This window comes from Anoplophora glabripennis, unplaced genomic scaffold, assembly GCF_000390285.2.
Source record: "Anoplophora glabripennis isolate ALB-LARVAE unplaced genomic scaffold, Agla_2.0 scaffold26, whole genome shotgun sequence".
NCBI lineage: Eukaryota > Metazoa > Arthropoda > Insecta > Coleoptera > Cerambycidae > Anoplophora > Anoplophora glabripennis.
In genome coordinates, this window is record NW_019416261.1 from 1,633,609 (window position 1) to 1,658,187 (window position 24,579).

A 24,579-nucleotide genomic window follows, 5' to 3' on the forward strand; every position below is an offset into this window, starting at 1 on the left:
CGTTCTACTAAATTTCATATATTTAAAAAATTTAAAAATTTATGAAAATAATATTTTGTCGTGTGAGCAGTTTTTCGTAAGAGTAATAGTAATACTTCTAAAAAATTATCCTGTACATCTTTAATCATTAATCATGTTCACAATAAATACATGCATTTCAAAAATTTGATTACTATCCAATTAAAACACAGTAAACCCCAAAAATCAAATTTTTCAAGCGACTTACCCATAAGTTTAAAAAGCCAAATTTCAACGTGACCAAAAGCAGTTATATATAAAGTTTTTTATTATAATAATATACACAGTATTAGTGCCCAGTAAAAGTTAAATATTAAAATTAAAGCTATGTTAATCAAAGACATGCACAATGATTGAAAACCCAAACAAACAACACAATTATATTTCACCTTCTTCAGTTGGTTGCTGTCATCGGTAGGGCTGACAGTTAAATCTGTAGAAGTCGTTGGCTGCTTGTGGGGCCCTAGAGGTGGAAGTTTTTGGTCTGGGATAGAGTGTGGAGGTGAATCGTCACTGATTACGTCCTCGGCGATGCTCTCGGACAGTTTTTTTGCCGCGGATAAATGTTCATCGACCGATTTCGCGACTGTAACACCGGAACTACCCGTAAATGAAATTCGCGTTTGTTCCGTAGTCTCATCTCTCTCAATATCAGTTGCTACGATGGGTTCTGAAGATAAATATGTGCTTTTGTCTTTCCAACCTGCTATGCCTCCTGGTAGATTGTACATCATGTACTCTGATCCAGGTCTAGCATTGCCAAGTGATTCTCCATCAGGTTTGTTGAAAGGAGAACCTCTACCACTAGAGCTGTCTGAATCGTCGTCTTTATCTGGCCGACCATCAGATGGCTTGGCACTGTCTCCTGATGCTTTTAATTTATTTTGTTGAGCTAGAGCCAATTGCCAGGTATCTTCTGCTTCATCGTAGATCATTTTTGTTATCCAAAATGTTTCATCCAAGTCTATATTATGTGCCAGTAACTCCAAATGATCAGAGTTAACTTCAGGAGCTGAATGTACAATTTCCGTTTCTGCTTTTGTCGGTTGCTGAGCCAAACATATCTGCCAATTTGTTTCTGCTTCATCGTATATACCTTTCGTTACCCAAAAGCTTGTATCTTTAGATAAATTACAATTAAATATTTCCAATGAATCGTCTTCAGGACTTTTCGATTTTCTTCTAGTGAGTTTATCAAATATATTGCTAACAATACTCTTAATTATTCCTGTTTTTTTCTGGTCACCATCTGAGTCTTCCTCTTTCGATTTTTGACGTTTGACTTTGCCTTCTTTTTTGCTGCTCTTCTTATTTGTTTGTTTTGTTTCTTTTATCTCATCGACATCTTCTGTTACTTCTCTAGGGGGAAGTTGTTCCTTTATAATCTCCTCATATTTCTTAGCCTCGGCTAAAAAGTCGTTTACGGCAGCAATTTTCTGTTTATCTGTTATTGATGTTGGTATGCTTCCTATTTCTGCCTCATCATGCTCATCTTTACTATTTTTATCTGTTTTTATATCCTCAGTTTCAACCAGTTTTGGAAGTTCTTCGATAACAGTTTCTGCTGCTACTAATTTTATTTCTTGAGATGCGGTTTGTTCCACAAATTTATCACCTACTTCTACTTTTTCTTTCTCTATCTCCTTTGCCTCCTCTGTTTCTGAAACTACTTTGATTTTTTCTGCTAACTTAATTTCTTCAGTAGGGGTAAGTTCAACCAACTTCTCACTGTCTATGAAATTTATGTTTTCTTCAGCGTCGGATTCATCATATTGAATTAATTCAACTTCTTCCTTTGAAGTTAATTCTATAGGTTTCTCGTATGGAATTATTTCCTCTATTTTACATTCTACCGTTTCTTGCAAAGGCTGCTGCTCTGATGTAATCTCTAATGTACCCACAATATTTGCGTCATCTTCCAAAGTTTTGCTGCTTTCAATTTCTGCTTTTTCAATATCCAAATTTTCTGTCAAAGTATTTTCTGATTTAATCAGTTCATATTCCTCTCCTTTTTGATCTTTTGATATTTCTTCCTTTAATATTTGTTGCGGTATTTCCGACTCCTCAGTCTTCATGCTTTCTACATCTTGTTGAACCTTTTTATGGTCTGATTTTGATTTTCTGTTCTTTTTCTTGCTTGATTTTTCAGTATCAGAAGGAGAAGCATGATCATTTGATTTTTCTTGTTTTTCTCTTTTTGGACTAAGTACCCTAGATATTATTTTTCCCATAAAACTATCAACTTTTCCTTCTGAATCTTTCTTTACGTTCGTTTTTTCAATTTCTGGTTCTTTAATATTACATTTAGTATCTTCAGATGTAAATAGTTTTTCATTTTCTATAAAATCGTGGATTAAGGAAGTTTCAATCTTTGGTGATATTTCCTGCACTGATTTTTTTATTTCACTTGGTTGTTGTGTTTCTATATTTGTATGATCTGCTTCTTCAGAGTCTTGGATTTGTTTGTTTTTCTTACCTTTCTTCTTTTTATGTTTCTTAGGTTCTTCTGTTAAATCTTTAACGGCTTGTTGATCATCCTCGTCTTTTTTGCTAGTGACTGCATGTTTAACAGAAGAAATAATACCCTCTAAAATGCCTCGACCTTTTTCTTTTCTCTTTTTAGATTTTTTGTTTAGTTCTTTATCTTCGACTTCCTCTTTTATATCTTCTGAATGTTCTTCTAACTCATGTGTGATAGTTACATCAATTTTGGGACTTCCAGGAAGAGTATCTATTACTTTGTCTGTTTTTGATTTAACTATTGAAGCCCAACTTTTTAATGGTGATTTTGTTTCTACATAACTCTCAGATTTTGTAGGTATATCATCCTTCACCACTGTGGTACTCTCAGTAAATTTTATTTCGAATGAAGTCTCATCTCGCTTACTGGTTCTCATTTCTTGACTATCTTCGGGTTCTTGATAACTTTTTGATCTCGTTCTTGATCTGGAACGATCTCTTTTACTTAATACTGGTACGAATCCATCTGAATCTGTTTCAGGTCGAGGTTGTGTTACAGTTTCCTCAGTTACTTTAATTTGAATTTCAGGTGTTTTTTGTGGTGAATGTTGTCTACGTATTGGTTCTTCATTTATTTTTGAAACCAACTCACTTTGTTGTGATGATAGTATTTCTGCGTACGTTCTAAAACTTGAATCATCTGAGGTGATAATTTTTTTATTATCGGTATTATCTACCGGTTCCCGTAAAGCAACATCATTCACATCAAGATTTGCAGCTCTAAAATCATCTTCTTTTATGGTAAGAGGTTGATCATTATCTAAAACTTCAGCTTCAATTATTTTTTCCTCATTAGTAATGTTTACCGGCTGAGATTGAGGATATAATTCCACAAGATCTGTAGTATTCTGCGGAGATGCTAATTCTGTTCGGGATTTAGTTTCAGTTACAATATATCCTCTATCTTGGGCTACTAAATCTGGCAAAATTCCAATATCGCAAGTTTCTTCTAGGTTTACTTTGGTTTCAATTTGTTCTCTGGGTTTAGTTGTTGTCTTTTCCTTTACAGGGGAGATACTTGGTTGAGGAGAAGATTCTCTACTTCTTCCTGTCTTGATAATATCTGCATATGTTAAATGACTATTAGAACCAGATATCGCATCACTTACAACTGATTCAGTTTGGAGTTCAGTTGTTTCTGTTTGTTGTGATTCATCAACGTCAATGTTATCGACATTTTCCACTAAAATTGGTTTCTTGTGTTTTCTCGACTTGCGTTTAGTTTTATTTACCTTTTCTGTAGCTATATCATCTTTAGAAGTAGCCTTTACATCAGGCGAAATAATTTCTAGAGATTCCTCTGGAGAAATATCACAAGATTTAGATGTAACAACGGCTTCACTAGAAAGTTTCTCTTGTTCTAGGAAACTAGTCGTAGTGCCTTTAATAGTATTTATTTCGACTTCTACTGATTTTGTTATAGTGTCTTTTAGAGTTATCATTTTAGTTTCATCTAATTTATCTGGTTCTAAACTTATATCTTCAACTGTCAGATCGTCTTTATTTTCTACGTAATAAGTGTCTCCAGATTTGTTTTTGCTAGAAGCGATGGTAAATTCAATATTTTCTTCTAATGGTAGCTCCTCAGACATATCTACTTTCTCTAATGATTTGACTTTAGGATTTAATTTTGTCTGTTCTTCCGAAAGAGTAGATACATGATCTGTATATTCAAGTATAACTTTTGGTTTCGGAGAACTATCTCTGCTTGAAGTTGTTAGAATTTTGGCATAAGTCAAAACATTTGACTCGTAAGTCGCCGGTTCTTTAACAGCTACTGGTTCTTTTATCCGTTCTTTCCTATTAATTGAAGAGTCTACAGTGTCAATTTCTGAAGTTGGTTCAGTTGGTTCTGTAGCAATTCTTGGTGATTTAGATCTTTTTCTAGATTTACGCTTTTGTTTCTTAGGTGATTCATCTTCTACTGATATTTCTTCAAGTTTTGCTTCAGGTTGAGGTTCGTCGTCAGATTTTTGTTTACCATCAAGTTTGGAACGTGAACGTGAGCGCGATTTTTTACCTTTTTTAGTTACAATCTCAGTAAATCCATCAATTTCCTCTTCCTTTATTGTTGGCTCTTGAGGTTCCTCTGACTCTGTAACTTTTATTTCAACTTTTGTTTTTTCAGTTACTTTTATTGGAGATGACTCTGTTTGCTTTACTGCTTGTTTTTCTGGAATGTTGCTTGCTACAACATCAGCATATGTCTTATCACCTTTCTTTAAATTTTCCCAGACATTTATCGGTTGCATAACTTCAGTCTCGACCTTCTTGGTAATTATATCAGATGCAAAAACGCTTTCCTCTTGAGGTTTAGGCTTACGTTTTGAGGATTTTGTTTTACCTTTTGGAGATTCAGTTGGCTTTTCTTCCTGTTTCTCAGCAATTACTGTAGTTTCAAGAGGCGATGACGTAGGTGTAAAATCTAAGTTTTCTTTGTCTGTAATTTGCAGATCTGTATGTGTTTCAGGTGATACGTTGTCACTAATGTTGGTCCAGGATAATGTTGTGGTAGTAAGAATATCAGATGTGCTACTAGTTTGCAATTCTGAAACCACATTTTTAGGCAACAGGCTCTCTTCAATTTTTTCCTGCTCTATGTCAATTTTGGATTGAACTTCAGGTTTGTTACTAACACTGTCTTTAATTTCAGCTTGAATTAACTCATTAGAATCGGTTTTATTATCCTCGTGAATTATAAGTTCGTCAGACGGTTCATGTAAAATTTCGTTGACCCATAAATTGCTAGCGTGATCCGGAGGTATTTCAAAACCTGAGTCGAATTGATCAGGTTCATTTGGTACGTTATAGACAGTTTTACTGTAGTCCCATACTTGACTTTCTTCATAGGACTGTGCTGGCGACTTGTATACTGCTGAGTAGTCGATATAATCAGTTGATTTCTGATCCGATCCTGGTATAAACTCAGCTGCATTGGGATTGAGACGTGATTCTGCTTTTGGAATAAATTCAGATGCCTCTGTTGACAAGTCAGATTTCATATCAGAACAGGATTTGGGCACAAATTCCGTAGCCTTATCTATAATCGCCTCAAATTCTGAAAGTTTGCGGTCGTCGGATGGTTCACCGTCAGAAGGCATATCTTCTACTTCATCAGAAACTTTACTTTGTACTTTATCTTTAGGTGGTTCGTCAGCTTTATTAATGAATGCTTGTATTTGTTCTTCAGTTTCATCAGTCTTTGGGAGTTGGTGGACCACTTGTACTGTTGTAGATGAAAAACCACATTTTCCATCTTCATTTTTATCTTCTACATTTTCCGGTGCATCTTCTTCCATGACAACTGAAACTTGACTTTGAACGTTGTCTTTAAGTAGCTCTTCAGCTTCACTCATCAATCCTTGTGGTTGTTCTTGATTAATTGTATCCATAGATATTTCTTCATCAGTTTTTGAAACTTGGCGGACTACTTGTGGAAGTTGTTCACCTTCATCTTCATCTACTATATTTTTCGATGCATTTTCTTCGTCAGAAAATTTAGTTTGTATATTATCTTTAGGTGATTCTTCAGCTTCACTAATCAATCCTTGTGGTTGTTCTTGATTAATTGTATTTATAGATATTTCTACATCAGTTTTTGAAACTTGTCGGACTACTTGTATAAGTTGTTGTTCACCTTCATCTTCATCTTCTGTATGTTTCGATGCATTTTCTTCGTCAGAAACTTTAGTTTGTATATTCTCTTTAGGTGGTTCTTCAGCTTCACTAATTAATTCTTGTGGTTGTTCTAGATTAATTGTATCTGTAGATATTTCTTCATCAGTTTTTGAAACTTGTCGGACTACTTGTATAAGTTGTTGTTCACCTTCATCATCTTCTGTATATATCAATGCATTTTCTTCTTTAGTTTGTACATTCTCGTTGGGTGGTTCTTGAGTTTCATTTAGCAATTCTTGTGGTTGCTCTTGATGTATTTTGTCTGTAGAAACCTTTTCATCAGTTTCTGAAGCTTGGGAGGTTAGTTGTTCTTCATCTTGATATTCTTTATTCTTTTCATCACTAATTATATCGGAAAGGATGTCATCACTTTGTATATGCGATGAAGGTTCGTAAATTTCTCCAGAAGAATTGTAATTAGCAGTATCGTTTTGTCCAATTCGCTCTATCTCCAACTTTTCAGACTTAACATCTTCAGTACTGTCAGTCTGTCCTTCAAATGACTCTATGATGGATTTCTCAGGATTTTCAATCGAGTATATCACATCTGATGTTTCAGAAATTTCTGTTTCATCTAATTTTTCACTTTGATCTTTAACTAACTGACTTGTTTCATTTTCGTTAGAAAATATCTGAGCTTCTGTGTGTTTTATTTCTTGGGATATAAAATCTATAATAGTATTAGTGCAAGTTGTTGTGGGTGGTATTTCCTCTAGGTTCGACGTACTTACAATCATTGTGGTGGATTTTAGAGGTGAGTCTTTGGTTGAGGGATAGGATGGAGACTGGGATGACTCGATTATTTCGGTCGATACGTCTGATGTTACGCTTGATATTTCTTTGTTACCGGAATTTAAGTCAGGTATATTTATTTCAAGTGGTTCTACAAATTGTTCTGTAATAGTCTCCGATTGAATTGCTTTTGATTTCTGTTCATACCACGCAATTTCAGATTTTAATAAATACAAAATATCGTATTGAGGGCCTTCAATTATAGGTGTGGTTAGAGGTCGCTTAATCAATTCGTCTTCGTTTTCTAAAAATTCATTGTCCTTAGTTGTCGATTGTTGAGTATAATAATTATCTTCTTCTCTAGCCATCTTTAATATGTCATATTTAAGTAGATCTTCTTCTATTGTTATTTGTTGTAAGTTTTGTTTCAGTTCGTCGTTTGTGCTTCCTAATATAAGCGGTTCTTCATTAACTTTTTCCGATTTATTACTTATAAAATTAGTTTCAGCTTGACTTTGTCCAATAACATCATATTTCAAAATATCTTCGTCAACTGTTAATTTCCTTGTAACTTGTGTTACATCTTCAGTTATATTTGTTGTGTCAGACAATGAAGTTACAAGATCTCCTTGAAGACTCTCATCACGAACGGTGTCCTTTCTAGATGTAACTCCTGAAACTGATTCTCCCAGAGGTAAGTTTTCGTTTTCATTTTTGTTCACTAACAGATTTGTTTTTTCAGCAATTACATGCTTTTCTAAAGCCTGATTTTGTCCAATAATATCGTATTTTAAAATATCTTCATCAAAGTCTAGGATATTCTGAGCCTGTGCTACATCTTCCTTAATTTTATTTTCTATAATAGGCACAATTTCTTCAGGTATTTTTGTACATATTGGTGGTTCTTCTTCATTCACTAAGGCAGACACTGTTTCAATGATTCTTTCTGTTTCAGTTGCTTCTGATGTTTCTCCCGTTTTATGGGACGCTGGTTTTAGAGATTTTATAATTTCATCTAAAACAGTATCCGTTTCAGGTATAATTTCTGTAATAAATTCTTTATCAGCACGGCTTTCCTCTATTTTATCCATCGATAAAACAGTAACTTCGGTTTTAGTAACAAATTCATCGGTTTTAATTATTTCTGACGGCTGTTGTTCACTTTCGCGTTTAATTATGTTCTCAGTCAGTGTGTTTGTAATTTCACAAATTTCTTCAGGTGAACTTTCTGCAATATTCACTTCTTTAGTATATACTGGTATTTCTGAGCAGACTACCTCAACAGTTGCAGGTGTTTCAGTTTCGTTTAACTTTTGTTCTGGACTTTCAGAAATCTCTTGATGAACTTCGTCTAAAACGGTATCTTTCTTAAGAGTAATTTGAGGTGTAACGTTTTCATCAGATTTGCTTTTCTTTAGAATACCTGCCGATAAAACTGTATCTTCATCTTTACCAACTAATTCCTCTGTATTGATTACATCTGGTGTAAGATCTTTTGGTTCTTGCTGAATTTCTGATTTTGTTACGCTTTCAGTGATTAAAGAGTCGATTATGTGAGTTGTACTGACGACTGGTTTAATAACTTCGTAATGTACTAGAGTATTTGCAGATACAATTTCTTTTTCTGTTTCACCAATTTTATTTGATGTTTCCTCTTCATCTTCTATAGGTGTAGGAACAATTGACTTTTCTTCTATTTCTGAAATTTTCATTTCTTCGACAATTGTAGTTGTATCCAGATTTTCTATAGGAACGCCTTTGTAAACTATTTCTTCTGAATCGGCTCCTCTTTCCTGAGCATTTGATGGCAAAATATGTTCTGGAGATGCTTGTCTATCAGTATCCTCGGATACTTCTGTTATATCACGTTCATCATGTTTATCGTCTACCATTTCATAATCCTTTTCATTAATAAGTACAACATAGGGTATAGCTCCCTCCTGATTTTCAGATGGTGGAGTATTTATTGTTTTCTGTTTCTTTTGTTTAGATCTCTTTTCTTTACTGGAATATGTTTTTGTGTGCTCAGGAATATATAATATCTCCTCCGTTATAACAAACGCCGGTTTTTCTACTGCGTCCGTTGCAGTTTGTTTCTTTTTATGTTTCTTTTTCTTAGATTTTTTATCTGGTTTCATATTATCATCTTCGCTCAATTCGTGTTCAAGTTTACTTTCTATGTTCACCGCTTTTATTTCTGGCTCTTCATGTTCTTCCAGTTGCGTCACATCAACTTGATTTACATTAGATAATGCATGTATTTGATCTTGATTAGATGTTACTTCAGGTTGATCTAAATTAGATTGTACAATGTTTGCCCACGTTCTGCTATCTTTGAAGAGAACTTCTTGTGGCGCATCTTTAGTGGCATCAACAGCAATCTTAGTTGGCTCTATAACCGGTTCTACTTTCTTTTTATGTTTCTTTTTCTTCGATTTTTTATCTTGGGATTCTTCGGTAAATGTAGGTAAAGTTGATGTTTGATTTATATTAATTTCTGTTATGTAATCTTCTGTAGCAGTAGCCTCCGCTAGTTCTTTCGACTGCTCAGGTTTATTTAAGTTACTAGGAATGTATTGTTTACGTTCTTCATCAATGAAATCCTCAAGATTTACAACATTTTCAGTGGGTTCTTTATCTTCATAAAGTAGATCTGAGTCTATAATCGTTTTTGTCGATTGTTTATTTTTCTTTTGTTTTTGAGATTTCTTCTCATCAGTAGTTTGTTCTTTGTCTGGTATGTGTATAATTTTTTCTGTTACTATAAAAGCAGGATTTGAGTCTACAGCTGAATGATGTTTCCTCTTGATCTTCTTTCTTTTATGATCTTTACCAGTTGTAGTAGCATGCTCCTGATCTTTAAGTTCTGGTGTTAATGGCAAATTTTGTTCTTCTTCAAGAGACCCGACCGGAAGGATAGGTTGTTCTGCAAGTATCTCTTTATTATGAGAGGGGACGGTAAATTCATGTCTCTTTTCAATGTTGAAACTAACAATATCTGCCCATGAAGTTGTCGTGGATACGTTTTCTTCCTGAGATCTTATTTGTGCAACGTTATCAATGTTTTCAAGTTGATTTTCTTCATTAATGGAAATATCTACAGAAGGAAGGTTTACAAGTTTTTCTCTTTCAATGAATTCTTGTAGATTAGGAGTTGGTTCAGATGACATTAATATTTCTTCAGTTAATTTGTCAATATCTGGTTTATCAAATACTGTTGAACTAGTTTCATTTTCAGTTTGAGATAGATTCTCATTTACTGAAATATCTGTCTGTTTCGTATCTTCATAAGATGGTATCTCGATATCTTCCACATGTATATTTCTATCATTATCTTCAGTAACAGGTAATATTTCTTCGGTTATCTCAAATGAAAGTTTTTCTTCCTCTAATGGTACATTTTTCTTCTTATGTTTCTTTTTCTTCGATTTTTTATCTTTGGACAGACCTTGTTCAATTGAATTTGAATCTTGTTGTATCTCAGTTGAAACAGTTTCTGATTTAAGGAGTACATCTGGCAATAACTCAGATTTTTGCTCGGCTTGGAAAACAACTGTCTCATCATGTGGTTCTAAATTAGATTGAACAATATTAGCCCACGATATAGATGTTTTATTTTCACTTTCATTTATCAAAGGAGACTCATTTTTTATTGTTGATTCTATTTTATTTCCCAATTCCACCTCTTCAGTTAAAAGTTCTTGTAAATGTTTCTTTTTAGATTTTTTCTTTTTAGGTTTTTTCTCATCGGATTTGTCTTGAGGCGGTTTCGATATCTCAATGTCTACAATATGTTTATCTACAGCATCTCTTTCTACAACATCTCTTTCAACTTTAGCATCATAGGTAGTTGTCTCTTGGTCTTCTTTAGGACTTGCAATACTAGCCCACGTGGATGTTGTAGAGGATAATTCGCTTACTCTATCAGATGTATCTTTCTTTTCTTCATCGATAAATTCTGTTATTGAACTTATTTTCGATACCCCTTTTTCTACAGATGTTTCAGTATGAAGAGCTACTGATGCATCCGGTTTAATCAACATATGTTCTGTTTCGGGTTCAATATCCGTTGAATCTGCAATCGTAACATCGTGTTCTTCAATGGTTTTATATTCCTGTTGGTTCTCTTTCACTTTATAAACATCTGTAGTCACAAATTCTTCAGTATCAACTGGTATTGATTTATTTCCAACAACAGCAGCCCAAGAAGTCGTCGAATTAATGGTAGTATCTGCTCCATCTTGAACTTTTTCCATCTCATATAACTGTTCACTTTTTTCTATTTTAACATCCGTTTTTATTGGCTCATGGTCAACATTAAGATGACGCTTCTTTTTATGTTTCTTCTTTTTAGATTTTGTTTCTTGAGTAGGTTCATTACTTAATTTTGGAGTACTTTTATCAGTTTCAGAAACTTCTTCCGAAGTTTCCAATTTTTTCTCGGGTATAGACAATATTTCTTCAGTTACAATAAACGCAGGTTCCGATGGCTTCTCTACGTGGTGCTGTCTCTTTTTGTGTTTCTTCTTTTTGTTCTTTTTGACATCTGTTGCAGAATCTATATCAAGTTTTATCTCAGGTGACGTTTCTCTTACAGTTGTTATTGCTGAGAATTCCTTAGGTTCTAGTTTATTACTGTCTAATATTTCCGGACTGAAAACTTCTCTCTTTTCACCGACAATTTTAGCCCAAGAAGTAACTGGTTGTGTAGGAGTATTTTCTTCTTGAGTCAAACTTTTGTTTAGTTCAATTTCCTGGACAGCATGCTGTTTTATACTGTCGTTATTGCTGTCACCTTCGTCATCAGAAAATGTCATAGGTTGATCGAGTATATCTATGAAATGATTAGTAGATTCGTCGATTGGTAGACCTCTATATTCAACCTTTTTTTCAGTAACCTTTTCTGTAACGATAGTATTTGTTTGCATTTCCTTTTCAATAACTGCAGAATTTTCATTTTGTACCCCACTTGAATGTACTGGTGGTTCATTATGAATGTCTAAGAGAAGATTTGTGGTTTCTGTAATTACAGTATCTCTTTGAACGTCTTTTTCGGTAGCATCAGTGTTTTCACCTTGTTCTTCGTCCGAAAATATTGGAGGTTCGTCTAATATATCTAAGAAGAGATCAGTGGTCTTATCAATGGGTAAACCTTTGTATTCGACCTTTTTTACGACTTTTTCCTCCACCTTTGCTGTTGCAGGAGCGTCTTTTTGTATTTCGCTTTTAGTAGGTATAGCAGCTTCTTGTTCTACTGTTTGATCAATGCGTGTCTCGAGCTTTTCCTCAACTTTTTCTGCTGTAATAGACTCCTTTTGCAATTCTTCTTCAGTAGACGAAATTTCAACATTTCGTTCTACCATTTTATTAACAGGTAAATCTTTATCCTCCACTTTCGTCTCGGTAACAGTTTCTGTACCTGTAGTGTCTTTTTGCACCTCTTTTACGGTAGCTACAGTGTTTTCATCTTGTTCCTCATCAGAAAATATTGGAGGTTCATCTAATATGTCTAAGAACAGGTCAGTAGTCTTATCAATAGGCAAACCTTTGTATTCAACCTTTTTCTCAGTCCTTTCTGTATTAGTAATATCACTTTGTACTTCTTTTTCAGTAGGTAACGTGACTGCAACTTTTTGTTTTACTGTCTCAACAACGGGCAAATCTTTATATCCCTTTTCTTCCTCGACAACAGTTTCTGTAATTGCATTTGCATCTTTTTGCTCTTCGTTTTCTGTTGCTGCAGTGTCTTCATCTTGTTCCTCATCCCAAAATGCTGGAGGTTCATCTAGTACGTCTAAGAAGAGTTCAGTGGTCTTATCAATAGGTAAACCATTGTATTCAACCTTTTTCTCGACGTTTTCTATGTCTTTTTGTACTTTTTCAATAGGTAGAGTAAATGGAACTTCTTGTTCTACTTTATCAACAACAGGTAAATCTTTATTGTCCTCTTTTTTCTCGACGACAGTTTCTGTAATTACATTGTCTTTTTGCACCTCTGTTTGGGTAGCTGTAGTGTTTTCATCTTGTTCCTCATCTGAAAATATTGGAGGTTGATCTAATATGTCTAAGAACAGATCAGTAGTCTTATCAATGGGTAAACCTTTGTATGCAACCTTTTTCTCGAGGTTTGCTGTGGTAATGGAGTCATTTTGTACTTTTTCAGTAGGTAAAGTAAATGCAACTTTCTCTTCGACTGTTTCAACAACGGGTACATCTTTATATTCCTCTTTTTTCTCGATGACAGTTTCTGTAATTATACTGTCTCTTTGCACTTCTTTTTCGGTAGCTACAGTGTTTTCATCTTGTTCCTCATCAGAAAATATTGGAGGATCATCTAATATGTCTAAGAACAGGTCAGTAGTCTTATCAATAGGCAAACCTTTGTATTCAACCTTTTTCTCAGTCCTTTCTGTATTAGCAATATCACTTTGTACTTCTTTTTCAGTAGGTAACGTGACTGCAACTTTTTGTTTTACTGTCTCAACAACGGGCAAATCTTTATATCCCTTTTCTTCCTCGACAACAGTTTCTGTAATTGCACTTGCATCTTTTTGCCCTTCGTTTTCTGTTGCTGCAGTGTCTTCATCTTGTTCCTCATCCCAAAATGCTGGAGGTTCATCTAGTACGTCTAAGAAGAGTTCAGTGGTCTTATAAATAGGTAAACCTTTGTATTCAACGTTTTTCTGGACGTTTTCTGTGGTGATGGAGTCCATTTGTACTTGTTCAGTAGGTAAAGTAAATGCAACTTCCTTTTCTACTGTTTCATCAACGGGTAAATCTTTATATTCCTCTTTTTTCTCGAAGACAGTTTCTGTAATTACACTGTCTTTTTGCACCTCTTTTTGGGTAGCTACAGTGTTTTCATCTTGTTCCTCATCTGAAAATATTGGAGGTTCATCTAATATGTCTAAGAACAGATCGATAGTCTTGTCAATGGGTAAACCTTTGTATTCAACCTTTTTCTGGGCGTTTTCTGTGGTGATGGAGTAGTTTTGTACTTTTTCAGTAGTTTCAGTAGGTAAAATAAATGCAACTTCTTGTCTTACTGTCTCAACCACGGGTAAATCTTTATATTCCACTTTTTTCTCGACGACAGTTTCTGTAATTGCATTGTCTTTTTGCACCACTTTTTGGGTAATTGCAGTGGTTTCATCTTGTTCCTCATCTGAAAATATTGGAGGTTCATCCAATATATCTAAGAACAAATCAGTAGTCTTATCAATGGGTAAACCCTTGTATTCAATCTTTTTCTCGACGTTTGCTGTGGTGACGGAGTCCTTTTGTACTTTTTCAGTAGGTAAAGTAAATGCAACTTCCTCTTCCACTGTTTCACCAACGGGTAAATCTTTATATTCCTCTTTTTTCTCCATGACAGTTTCTGTAATTACACTGTCTTTTTGCACCTCTTTTACGGTAGTTGCAGTGTCTTCATCTTGTTCCTCATCAGAAAATATTGGGGGTTCATCTAATATGTCTAAGAACAGGTCAGTAGTCTTATCGATGGGTAAACCTCTGTATTCAACCTTTTTATGTACGTTTGCTGTGGTGATGGAGTCTTTTTGCACTTTTTCAGTAGGCAAAGTAAATGCAACTTGCTCTTCTACTGTTTCAGCAACGGGTAAGTCTTTATATTCCTTTTCTTTTTCAATGACAGTTTCTGTAATTACACTGTCTTTTTGCACCTCTTTTTGGGTAGCTGCAGTGTTTTCATCTTGCTCCTCATCAGAAAATATTGGAGGTTCATCTAATATGTCTAAGAACAGGTCAGTAGTCTTATCAATGGGTAAACCTTTGTACTCAACCTTTTTCTCGACCTTTCCAGTGTCTTTATTTTCTTCTTTTCCAGTAGGTAGATTAAATGCAACTTCTTGTTCTACTGTTTCAACAACGGTAAAATCTTTATATTCCTGTTTTTCCTCGACAACTGTTTCTGTGAGTCCACTGTCTTTTTCCACCTCTTTTTCGGTAGCTGGAATGTTTTCATTTTGTTCTTCATCTGAAAGTACTGGAGGTTCATCTAGTAAGTCTAAGAAAAAATCAGTGGTTTTATCAATAGGTAAACCTTTGTACTCAACTTTTTTCTCGACCTTTTCTGTGAAAATATTTCCCCTCTGTACATCTTTTTCAGTAGATGTAGTGCTTGCAACTTCTTGCCCGATTGTTTCGTCAATGGTTAAATCCTTATGTTCCTTCATTTCTTCGTCAACTTTTTCTGTGGTGGCAGTGTCTTTCTGCACTTCTCTTTTTGATGCTAGGATGTTTTCTTCCTCTTCATCCGAAAACGTGGGAGGTTCTTCAAGAATGTCTAAGAAAAGATCCGTTGTCTTATCAATTGGTAAACCTTTATATTCAATCTTTCTCTCGACTTTTTCTGTGGTGATAATGTTATCAATAGGCAAAATCTTGTCCTTCATTTCTTCCTCAAATTTTTCTGAGATGGTAGTGTCTTTTATAATTTCTGTTTCAGTAGTTATAGCATTTCCGACCTCTAGTTCTTCGTCTGAAAATACTGGAGGTTCATCGAGAATATCTAAGAATAAATCAGTGGTTTTATCAATTGGTAAACCTTTATATTCAACCCTTTTCTCAGCTGTACTTGATATTGTATCTGTATTATCTTCTATTTTATTTTCTTGCTGAATTTCTACTGCTTCAATTTCGTTGTTTAAAAATTCGGTAGTTGCTACTTTTACATCCTTGCCTGCTAATGGTGGCTTAGATGTAATTAATTCTCTGTCTATTATTTCGAATGTATCCTCCGGTATGTCACTGGCCTTGTTTTCTATTGCTGTATGTTCTTCACTGGATAATGCTACTTCTACGTCACTATGTTCTATATTTACCCACTGAGAATGCTCTGATTCTGCCTCAGAAATGCTTTCTGCATATACATTAGAACTTAGATTTGTTGCATTTGTAACGTTAGATATTGACTGCAACAATTTTTCTTGGTCTTTATTTAGATTAGTAACAAAAATAAATTCTTGCTCTGCCGTTTCGGTGTCATCCTCTTCAACTTTATCAATTGGTTGACTTTCTTGTGGATTGATAATTTCTGGAGTTTCTTCAAATGATACAGATTTGTGTTTCTTCCCCTTTTTCTTCTTTCGCTTGCTCTCTTTTTCTTGTTTTTCTTCTTCATTAACTATTGCATCAGATTCCTTTCGACTCGTATTAACATTAATTTCTTCAGTCGGTAATTGTTCTCCTTCCTTATATTTTAACAGTGTTTCCTCTTTAAGTTTTAAAAGCACGTCTTTAATATCTTCAGGTTTTGTGTTGACTATTTTATGTTCTAGTACTGGTTTTGATGTAACTTCTGCAGCCTCTAAATATTTAATATCTGGAAGTGTTACCTCAGGAGATTGTGGCTTGATTATTTCCAATATATCCGGCTCCATTTCCTTGGCAAATGTTTTGTCTGTCTCTTTTTCTGATTCCGTTATTAGGGGTTCTAAAACTTCAGGTTTCTGCAAACTTTCAATTTTCTCGTTATCTTGTAAATCGCATATTCCTACTTGAACACTTGTTCCTATTTCCTCATTAATTGATTTATTTGCTAACGTTTCCCCAATATTTGGTATTTCAGATATGTCCGGTTCTGTGTCTTTGGATGTAATAGCATTTTTTTCTATTTCCAGCTTGGTATCACATGTTTCTATGCTTTCCACTTCCTTATCATCTAAACTTGAGAAAATATTGCTTTCAATTGTAAATTGTGTTAACCACGTTGGTTTTGGTCGCGGTTGAATATCTGCGACTATACTCAAATCGGGTTTATATTTTGACAAAGTTTCTAATTTCAGTTGCGAGAGAATGTCGAGCTTATCTGTATCCGGTAAACTTTCCTTTTTCTCGAATTTTATATTCGCACCTGGTTCAACAGCTTGTAAGTAATTAATATTCGGCAAAATTTCTGAGGCTGATATATTTTCAATGTTAGATCTCCTAATTAATGTTGGCTCGAACTCTTTCGTTTCAATTGATTTAATTTCTTCAGTTTCGAATTCGTTTGTAAATGATGTATCACTGACTTTCTCACTTTCAATATCATCGGATTCATCTAAATTAGCCGTTGATAGTTTGCTGACATGTATATAATCAATATTTGGTAAAATTTCCTTTGCTGATATATCTTCGATGTCAGAATCAGCCTTTTCCTTGTCAGCATTATCTAGTTTTATTTCGCTGTCTACACGATATTCTTTTTCATCAGATACTAAATTTTCAATTTCCGTTGTATCGAATTTATTAGTATAAGTCATATCGCTTATTTTTTTGCTATCGTCATTGTCGAAATGAGAAACAATTTCATTTGAATTAGTCAAATTTATTGTTTCATTTATTGTTAATGGAATAATAATTACATCTTCAATTTCTTCCTTCTCTACCAATTCTTCATCCGAAATGACAGTAGGTTCACTTAATGGGCTTACCGTTCTATTATTAGACAAAATTTTGTTCTCTGAATCAATCACTTCTAATTTTCCAACTTCCTCTATGGTTTCAGTTACATTACTAATATTTTCATTAATATCAGATGCGGAAAATGATGTTTCTAACTTCTTTTCTGTCGTAATTTCATCTGTACTTTCAATTTTCCTATCCCTCTTATGCTCCAGAACATTCATAACGTCTTCGATATTTCTAATTTCAGTGTCAACAGTTGAGTCAGATCTTGACAGTGACATTTCATCTAATTCTCTACCTAGATTTGGAGTCTTAATATCTGTGGTTGGCGTTTGCTGACTTTGTAGTAAGAATTCTATAGGTATACCTTGTCGTTTTTTCTTTTTTTGCAACTTTTCTTCGAACAATTTGCATGCTTCTTGCTCTTCGGAAGTAAGATCTTCTGTTTTTAATGCAAGTTTCTTTTTATCTTTTCTCTTAGTCTTTTCTTCAACAGTGAATGTCTTTTTAGGTCTTTCTTTAACAGAACCAAATATTATTTGTTCAATTTCATTATTTTCTACTAAACTACCATCTGCGCTTGTATCAGAACTATTAATCTGTTCGCTATTAACATCACTCTTAAAATCTTCCAGCAACTGATTGTTTCCAATTGTAGCAGTAGTTTCTTCTTTGTTATTTTTTACCTCATTAGTAACATTCGCATTTATTTTTGGAATTATCTGTGTTTCGATAGGCTCATTTGTTCTGTTAACCTTTTCATGCAGAATAAATGCGGAACTGTCATCCGCTAGTTCTTCCTTTTTAAGTGAAACTGAATCTTTTTCAGGATCTGACTTTGTTTGTAATATTGTATTGTCGTATATTTTCTCGATACTACTATTAACAGTTTCATCAATTTCCTTTACTTCTTCATTAGTTGCTTTTCTCCTTTCTTCCTCATCAGTCCTAGTTATTTCATTAGAAACAGAAGTTATTTCTGTTACCATTTCAGCATTGCCTTTTTCTATGTACTCTATTTCTTCAATGGGAGTTTCAATGAACTCCATTTTCAATGATACTACAGGCTTCATTCTGATTTCTTCATGTGTTATTAAAACTACTTTATTTGTGTCTTTTAGAGTAACTGTATCACCAGGTTCTTCAGTAGCAACTTCCTGCAGTTTTTTGGAGACTTCCTGATTATTAGTAGTTTCTACAGAACTCGAAGTAGCTGAGGAGTTTGTTTCTTGCGTTGCCGTTTTTGTTTTTGTTACTAGGGTTTCAGTAGGTGGCGTTTTCTTTGAAGCATTTGTTACTGTTATTGTTGTAGTTGTTTCAGATTTCCTTAATGTATCTGCAGTCTGTACTGGTGCATCTGAAACGATTTTTGATATTTCTCTTTCTTGATGCCGCTTCTTATGTTTCTTCTTTTTAGTTTTAATTTCCTCTGGCAAATCTTCTACGCCTGAATCTGTTAAATGAGTAGTAAATTCAATCTTATCTTGGGCAAGCGATTCAGGTGCTGGTTCTGCTATTTTTTCTTCATCAATAATCTCTGTACTGGCAATATTTTCAATTGTTCTTGTATCTTCGGTAGCTTTTTCAATGTTTTCTACTTCGGTTTCAACTTTGGCAGTAGTTTTAATTTTCTTCCTTCCTTTTTCTTTCTTTTCTGCCATTTTTGGTTTTCCATGGTCAATTTTTGGCTCCTGTGGAATTTGTAATATCTCCTCTGTTACAATAAATGCAGGTTTACTTTCACTTTCTTTAGTATGTTTCTTTTTATGCTTTTTCTTTTTCGACTTTTTATCTTCTGGTGTATTTTCATCTACACCAGGTTTAATTATATCAACATTCTTATTATCAAAGTCGATTGCATCAATTTCTATATTATCGGCAGATTCTGATACGTGTTTATCAGATTTTGGCGTGTCAGATAATCTTTTCAAGAAATCATCGCTTCCAACAACACTGGCCCAAGATGCCGCAGTGGTAGTAGTGATGGCGTTTACACTTGTTGAAATCGGTATTTCGTCTAATATTACAATATTTTCCGTATGTAAGGGTGAATTTGATTCTTCTTTACTATAGGAAGTAGTAGGTTTGTTCTCTGTAAGTAATTTTTTAGAAACATCAGTAGTTGCTGTTATTTCGATATCTCTTGATTGATCTTCATTTACACTAGACGAAATAAGTGTATGTTCTAATATTCCACTCTCTTCTTTTTCTAACAGTAAAACTGATTCTTCTTGACTACCAGAGACTGTAGGTTTGTTCTTGGTGGGTATTTTTTCCCAAATATCATTATTGGACGTTATCTGAATATCTTCTGATTCTTCTTCCGTATTGAATGAAATATGTGTTTCTTCTAATATTGTTTTACCTTCTTTCTCTGAAGGTATCACTGATTCTTCTGGACTATCAGGAACAATAGGAGTAAATAATTTTTCGGAAACGTCAGTAGTGGACTTTATATCTTCTAATTGAGATTTATTTATACACGATGGTTCCTCTAGTAGTTTATCATTTTCTTTTTCTAAGAGTATAACTGATTCTTCTTGACTATCAGAAATCGTAGGTTTTGTTTTGGTAAGTAATTTTTCAGAATCATTAGTTGACTGAATATCTTCTGATTCTTCTCTTGCATTGGGTGAAGTAGGTATTTCTTCTAATATTGCATTATTTTCTTTTTCTGAAAATAGAACTGATTCTTTTGAACTATCAGAGACAGTAGGTTTGGTTTCAGTAAATATTTCTTCAGGAACATCAATAGTGGTCTTCTTAATATCTTCAGATTGAACTTCATTTGCACTTGTTGCAAACAGTGTTTCTTCTAATAGTTTATTATTTTCTTTTTCTAAATGTAAAATTGATTCTTCTTGTTTATCAGAAACGATAGGTTTATCAGATTTATTTTCAGTGGGTAAATTTTCAAAAACAGTAGTAGTTGTGTCAATTTGTAAATCACCGACCTCTTGTAAATCACTAGTTTCGGTATTCTTTATTTTTTCAGGTTCTTCTGGTTTACCTAGTGATTCAAACATTTCTTCTCCTGTTATATTAATATTTTCATTGTCATATGGTTCATTTATTTTATCGGATGATTCCGTTTCTATATTTATTTCAGATGTGGTAAAAGTATCTAATTTTTTATTTTTGATAAATTCGCTGTCTGACTTTTCAAATGATATGTCGACATCAAATTGATCATCATAAATTGGATTTATCTCGACAATAGCCTCGGAAATATTTTCTTGTTTTGTGGTCTTCTTTTTGCCCTTTTTCTTTTTGATTTTTTTATCTTTAATAATATTGTCTTGATGAGCTTCGGATAGTATATTTTCAGTAACTATATCAACTTGTTTCAGTGGCTGATGAATATCTTCGCTTACAGGTTGCGACTGAGTTTGTAAAGCAGCGATTGTAGATTCTTCATTAATATTTTCGTGTTGAGCAGATTCATTGTTGATGAATTCAGAAATCGTTGTAGATTCACTAATCAACTTCTTTTTGGGTTTCTTTCTTTTCTTTGGTTTTTCAGGAATAATTTCCTGACTTTCACTTTTTTGCAGAATTGACTGAGATGTAGCAGTTGACATATCGTCCGTTTGTATAGTTTTAGTTTGGTCAAACGTAGCTATATTTTCTTTTTCGCTTTGTACATTCGTATCTTTTTCTGGCTCTACTGAAGCTTTCGATTTTTTGTTTTTCTTTTTCTTTCCTTTGCTTGGCTCCGATGCAGAAATGATTTCGCTAGAATTTTCCGCAAAGTCATTCGCGGAAACAATGTTTAGCGTGTGCACTTCTTTGGGCTCATTTTTCTTTTTATTTTTTTTACCTTTTGGTTTATCAGAAGTTTCTAATGTAAGTGATGAAGTTTCACTAATATCTGCGGAAACTTCTACTAATTTTTCTTGGTTTGTGATTATTTCGGATGGTGTATCACTAACATGGCTCTCTTTTTTGATTTCTAGATCCTTATGTTTTCTTTGTTTTCGCTCCAGATAGTCATCCTTTGGAATATCAGAAAGTTTTGCCTCTTCTTTCTTACTCTTTCTTCTATTACTTACTTTGTCTTCATTTTCTGGGTTAAGGTATTTTGAATGTGACTTATTTCTTGGATGTTTTTCTTCTGGCTCATGTCGATTTGCCTTTTGATCAGCAAATGAAATTTCTTTCAAGGCTTTATCAATTTCGTCTTCATTAGACGATGTGGTTTTAGATTTTTTGTGTTTGTGTTTATTATCTCTTTTATCTGTATTTGGGGAAATGGGTTCTATATCACTAAATAAGTCTTGTACAGGAAGTTCCTTTGCCTCACTACCACCTGCGATAGAATCGACAGGCTCTCCATGGTAATTTGGCGGTGGAACATTTTCGATGTGGCCGGGTCGTTTATCTTTCTTTGCAATTGGTTTTTTATGTTGCTTGGGGGCAACATTGGGGATTTTCTCCTGAGGTGGAGTATCCTTCCTAACTTTGCGCGTTTGGTGCTCCCTCGAATTAGACCTCGTATCTTCCATTTGCGTGAATGTGGATCCAGGCACTGGAGATTTTTGTCTGGGGGCTTGTCGTACGTTCGAAGGTTGCACTGTTGCTATACTGGATGGCTGGAGAGATTTCGCATTGAGTCCCTGAGACAAAACTTGCGCGTACGAGAAATGCGAACCAGCAACATCATCGTTCGTCGTTTGTGTTGGTGGCTCTCGAGACACTTCTTCGTGCGCTTGTTGAGGCTCTGGAGTAAGTTTTTTCTTCTCTCTATGTTCAACTGGTAAATCTGAACTACGTGTAGTGGTGGGCAACGCCTCCACATTTGTTTTTTCGGGCACTGTAAAACTAGATTCATCTTTGTTTATGTTTGGTTGTTGCATGTAATCGTCCCTTAAATACTGAGGGGCATTGTATAGTGTCTGTTCGTTATACGCATTAGAAAACTGAGGTGAACTGTGATAGGTTCCTAAACCAGAACTCATTAATTGCTGTCCAGAAGCTATAAAATTCACCATATCTGGAATTGGTTGAATATAATCTAAGACATTTGGTTGTATGTGCTGCTGTGGGATATTTTGAGCATAGTAATTCTGCTGTAATTCTGTGGATAGTGGACCAAAATGGCTGGGCTGAAATGCATAAGGATTTTGTGGGAATTCATTCCAGTTTTGGGCATGGGCAGGCAATACAAATTGTTGTCCTTCAGAATGCGACATAGTTGCTCTAAAATCAATTTGGGGCTGAGTTGGTTGATAAGTTGGCTCAGGTGTCGGTTGTACAGGTTGATATTTGTTTTCATAGATGTGTGGTTCTGATTGTACATATGGCGTAGCAGTTTCACTTGTATGCGGTTCCTCTTGAATTTGTGAAACGGTTTCTATAACGTGCCCTTTTATTATTTCTGGTTTCTGCTGTACTGGCAGAGTCTCAGCCTTTACTGGTTGTATTTGAGGTTGACTTTTAGTTAGTATCTCCGTTTTAGGAGAAGGAGTATCTCTTTCTTCTGAAGTTCTGTATTGACCTCTCAAAATCTCAGCATAAGAAGTTTGCCCTGGTAACCAAATTGGGCTTGGGGACCGTCCTCTTGTTTTACTTTTAACAACTAAACGTTCAGACTGTGGTTTTATGGGACTAGGAGAACGTTCTCCTGGCGCGTTAATGACGGAAGGCAAACTATCTTCAGCTACAGCAGAATCGCTTTCTACTCTCCTATCATCAATTTGAACAGTAATATAGTTTTCTTGGTACGTAGGTTCTTCGGTAGTGCTCGCTGGTTTGTTGATTCGTCGTCGTGGTGACCGACTTCGTCTGGGTGATTTCTTTCTGTCTGGTTTTTCTAGTTCAGTAACCTCAGTTTTCGTGATTTCTGGTTCTAAAATTGTTGGTACACTATCGGGTTGGACAATGTTTTCAGGTTGTGCCGGTTCGGGTTGTTGTGGCTCAGGGACGAGCGATGCGCTGGTTCTCTCCAGTTTGTTCGACGAAATTATTTCGGGTTTTTCGCAGGCAGGTGAAGCGGATCGGCGTTCTTGAGATTTCGAGCGGCCGGCGGCGACGTCCGCGTACGAAACCCCAAGTAGTGTGTATTCTGAGGTGGGTAGGACGTAATGGGAATCCACTTGTCGGATGATGGTGATCAGTTCGGAGATCCTCAGCCGGTAAGCTTCAATCCGCGCCTGTTCACGTAGCAACAATGCAATATATCAGTAACGCGCAAAACAATAAACACGCGTAAGATGGTGGCTGAAACGCGTGTGATGTCAATATAGGTGTTTATGGTCGGGTCAGGGTTGGTGGGTCGTGTTCGGTGGTTTTGTGGTGGGAATGGGACTGCTAAGTGCCAAGTGGCTCGGGGTCGGGCGTGCCCCGCTGCATAATAAGTTTCATGCGCTCGTTCCGCGCCGCCAACTTACTCTGCAAGGCACGAACACGATCTCTGCACACCTGCACCGTGGCACGGGAATGGACGGGAGTGCAGCAAAATGAATAAAAAAACAGAACGCTCCGTGAGAAATCATCAAACATGAGCAAACATAAAATTAACTCGATTGTGTTCGCTTTCTGGCTCACCCAAATAAATAATGTAAGCATGAAAATTATGTGTGTAGTGTGGATGATGCTCAAAACCAGTGTCGGTGAATGAGATAGATAGTGAACACAAAACCAAGTGATAAAATGGTGAAATCAAGCATAATGGCATCTACAAGCAATGTGGTAAGAATGGTAAAAGCAATAAAGCAGTAAATGAAGCAAATAGTAAACCAATAGAGCCCGAAACCAAAACAAACACAATCCCCGCTGCCAGGAGGAGAGGGGCGATGGAAACACCTTGATGAACGTGTCAGCCACCTCTTCACGCCCTCTTCTCTAATAATTTTTCATCAAAATGTTTCCAAGATTTTTTACGGATAATTTTGAATTTTGAATAATTTTCATTCTGTAAATGTGACACACGGACATCATTTGTGGAAATGGTAATTGTTTACATTAAATCTCCAGTTTTACTAATTTTGGCTTCACTACGGCTGCAGTGCGCTTGGGCGAAAGATGGTTGTGGCATGATCTGACTTAATCTTAACTTCTTATCATTGTTAGATACACCGACACCAGTAAGAAATGAGTGGGAGCATTTTCGCCATTCAGCAATTCTTTTACTCGAGTACAACACTTTTTTTTTTATTCAAAAAACAACAATGCATACTTACCTCAACCTTTATCTGAAAAAGTATTGTGCAGCACCGCGCG

General features: G+C 35.1%; 1 protein-coding gene across 8 annotated transcripts in view; it reads right to left on the reverse strand.

The window, feature by feature from the left end:
- Window positions 1-24,579, reverse strand: part of LOC108905816 (nesprin-1) — a 423,696-nt gene that overhangs the window by 69,718 nt on the left and 329,399 nt on the right. For 4 of the 8 annotated variants that reach the window (XM_018708877.1, XM_018708861.1, XM_018708846.1 and 1 more), the window contains one exon: window positions 408-23,510. The exons of 2 other annotated variants lie outside the window; for them this stretch is intronic. In XM_018708877.1, coding sequence (XP_018564393.1) covers window positions 408-23,510 — 23,103 coding nt within the window. Of the gene's footprint in view, window positions 1-407; window positions 23,779-24,579 lie in introns of those variants that run through there. 2 more of the 8 variants (XM_018708894.1, XM_018708902.1) reach the window with 1 other exon arrangement.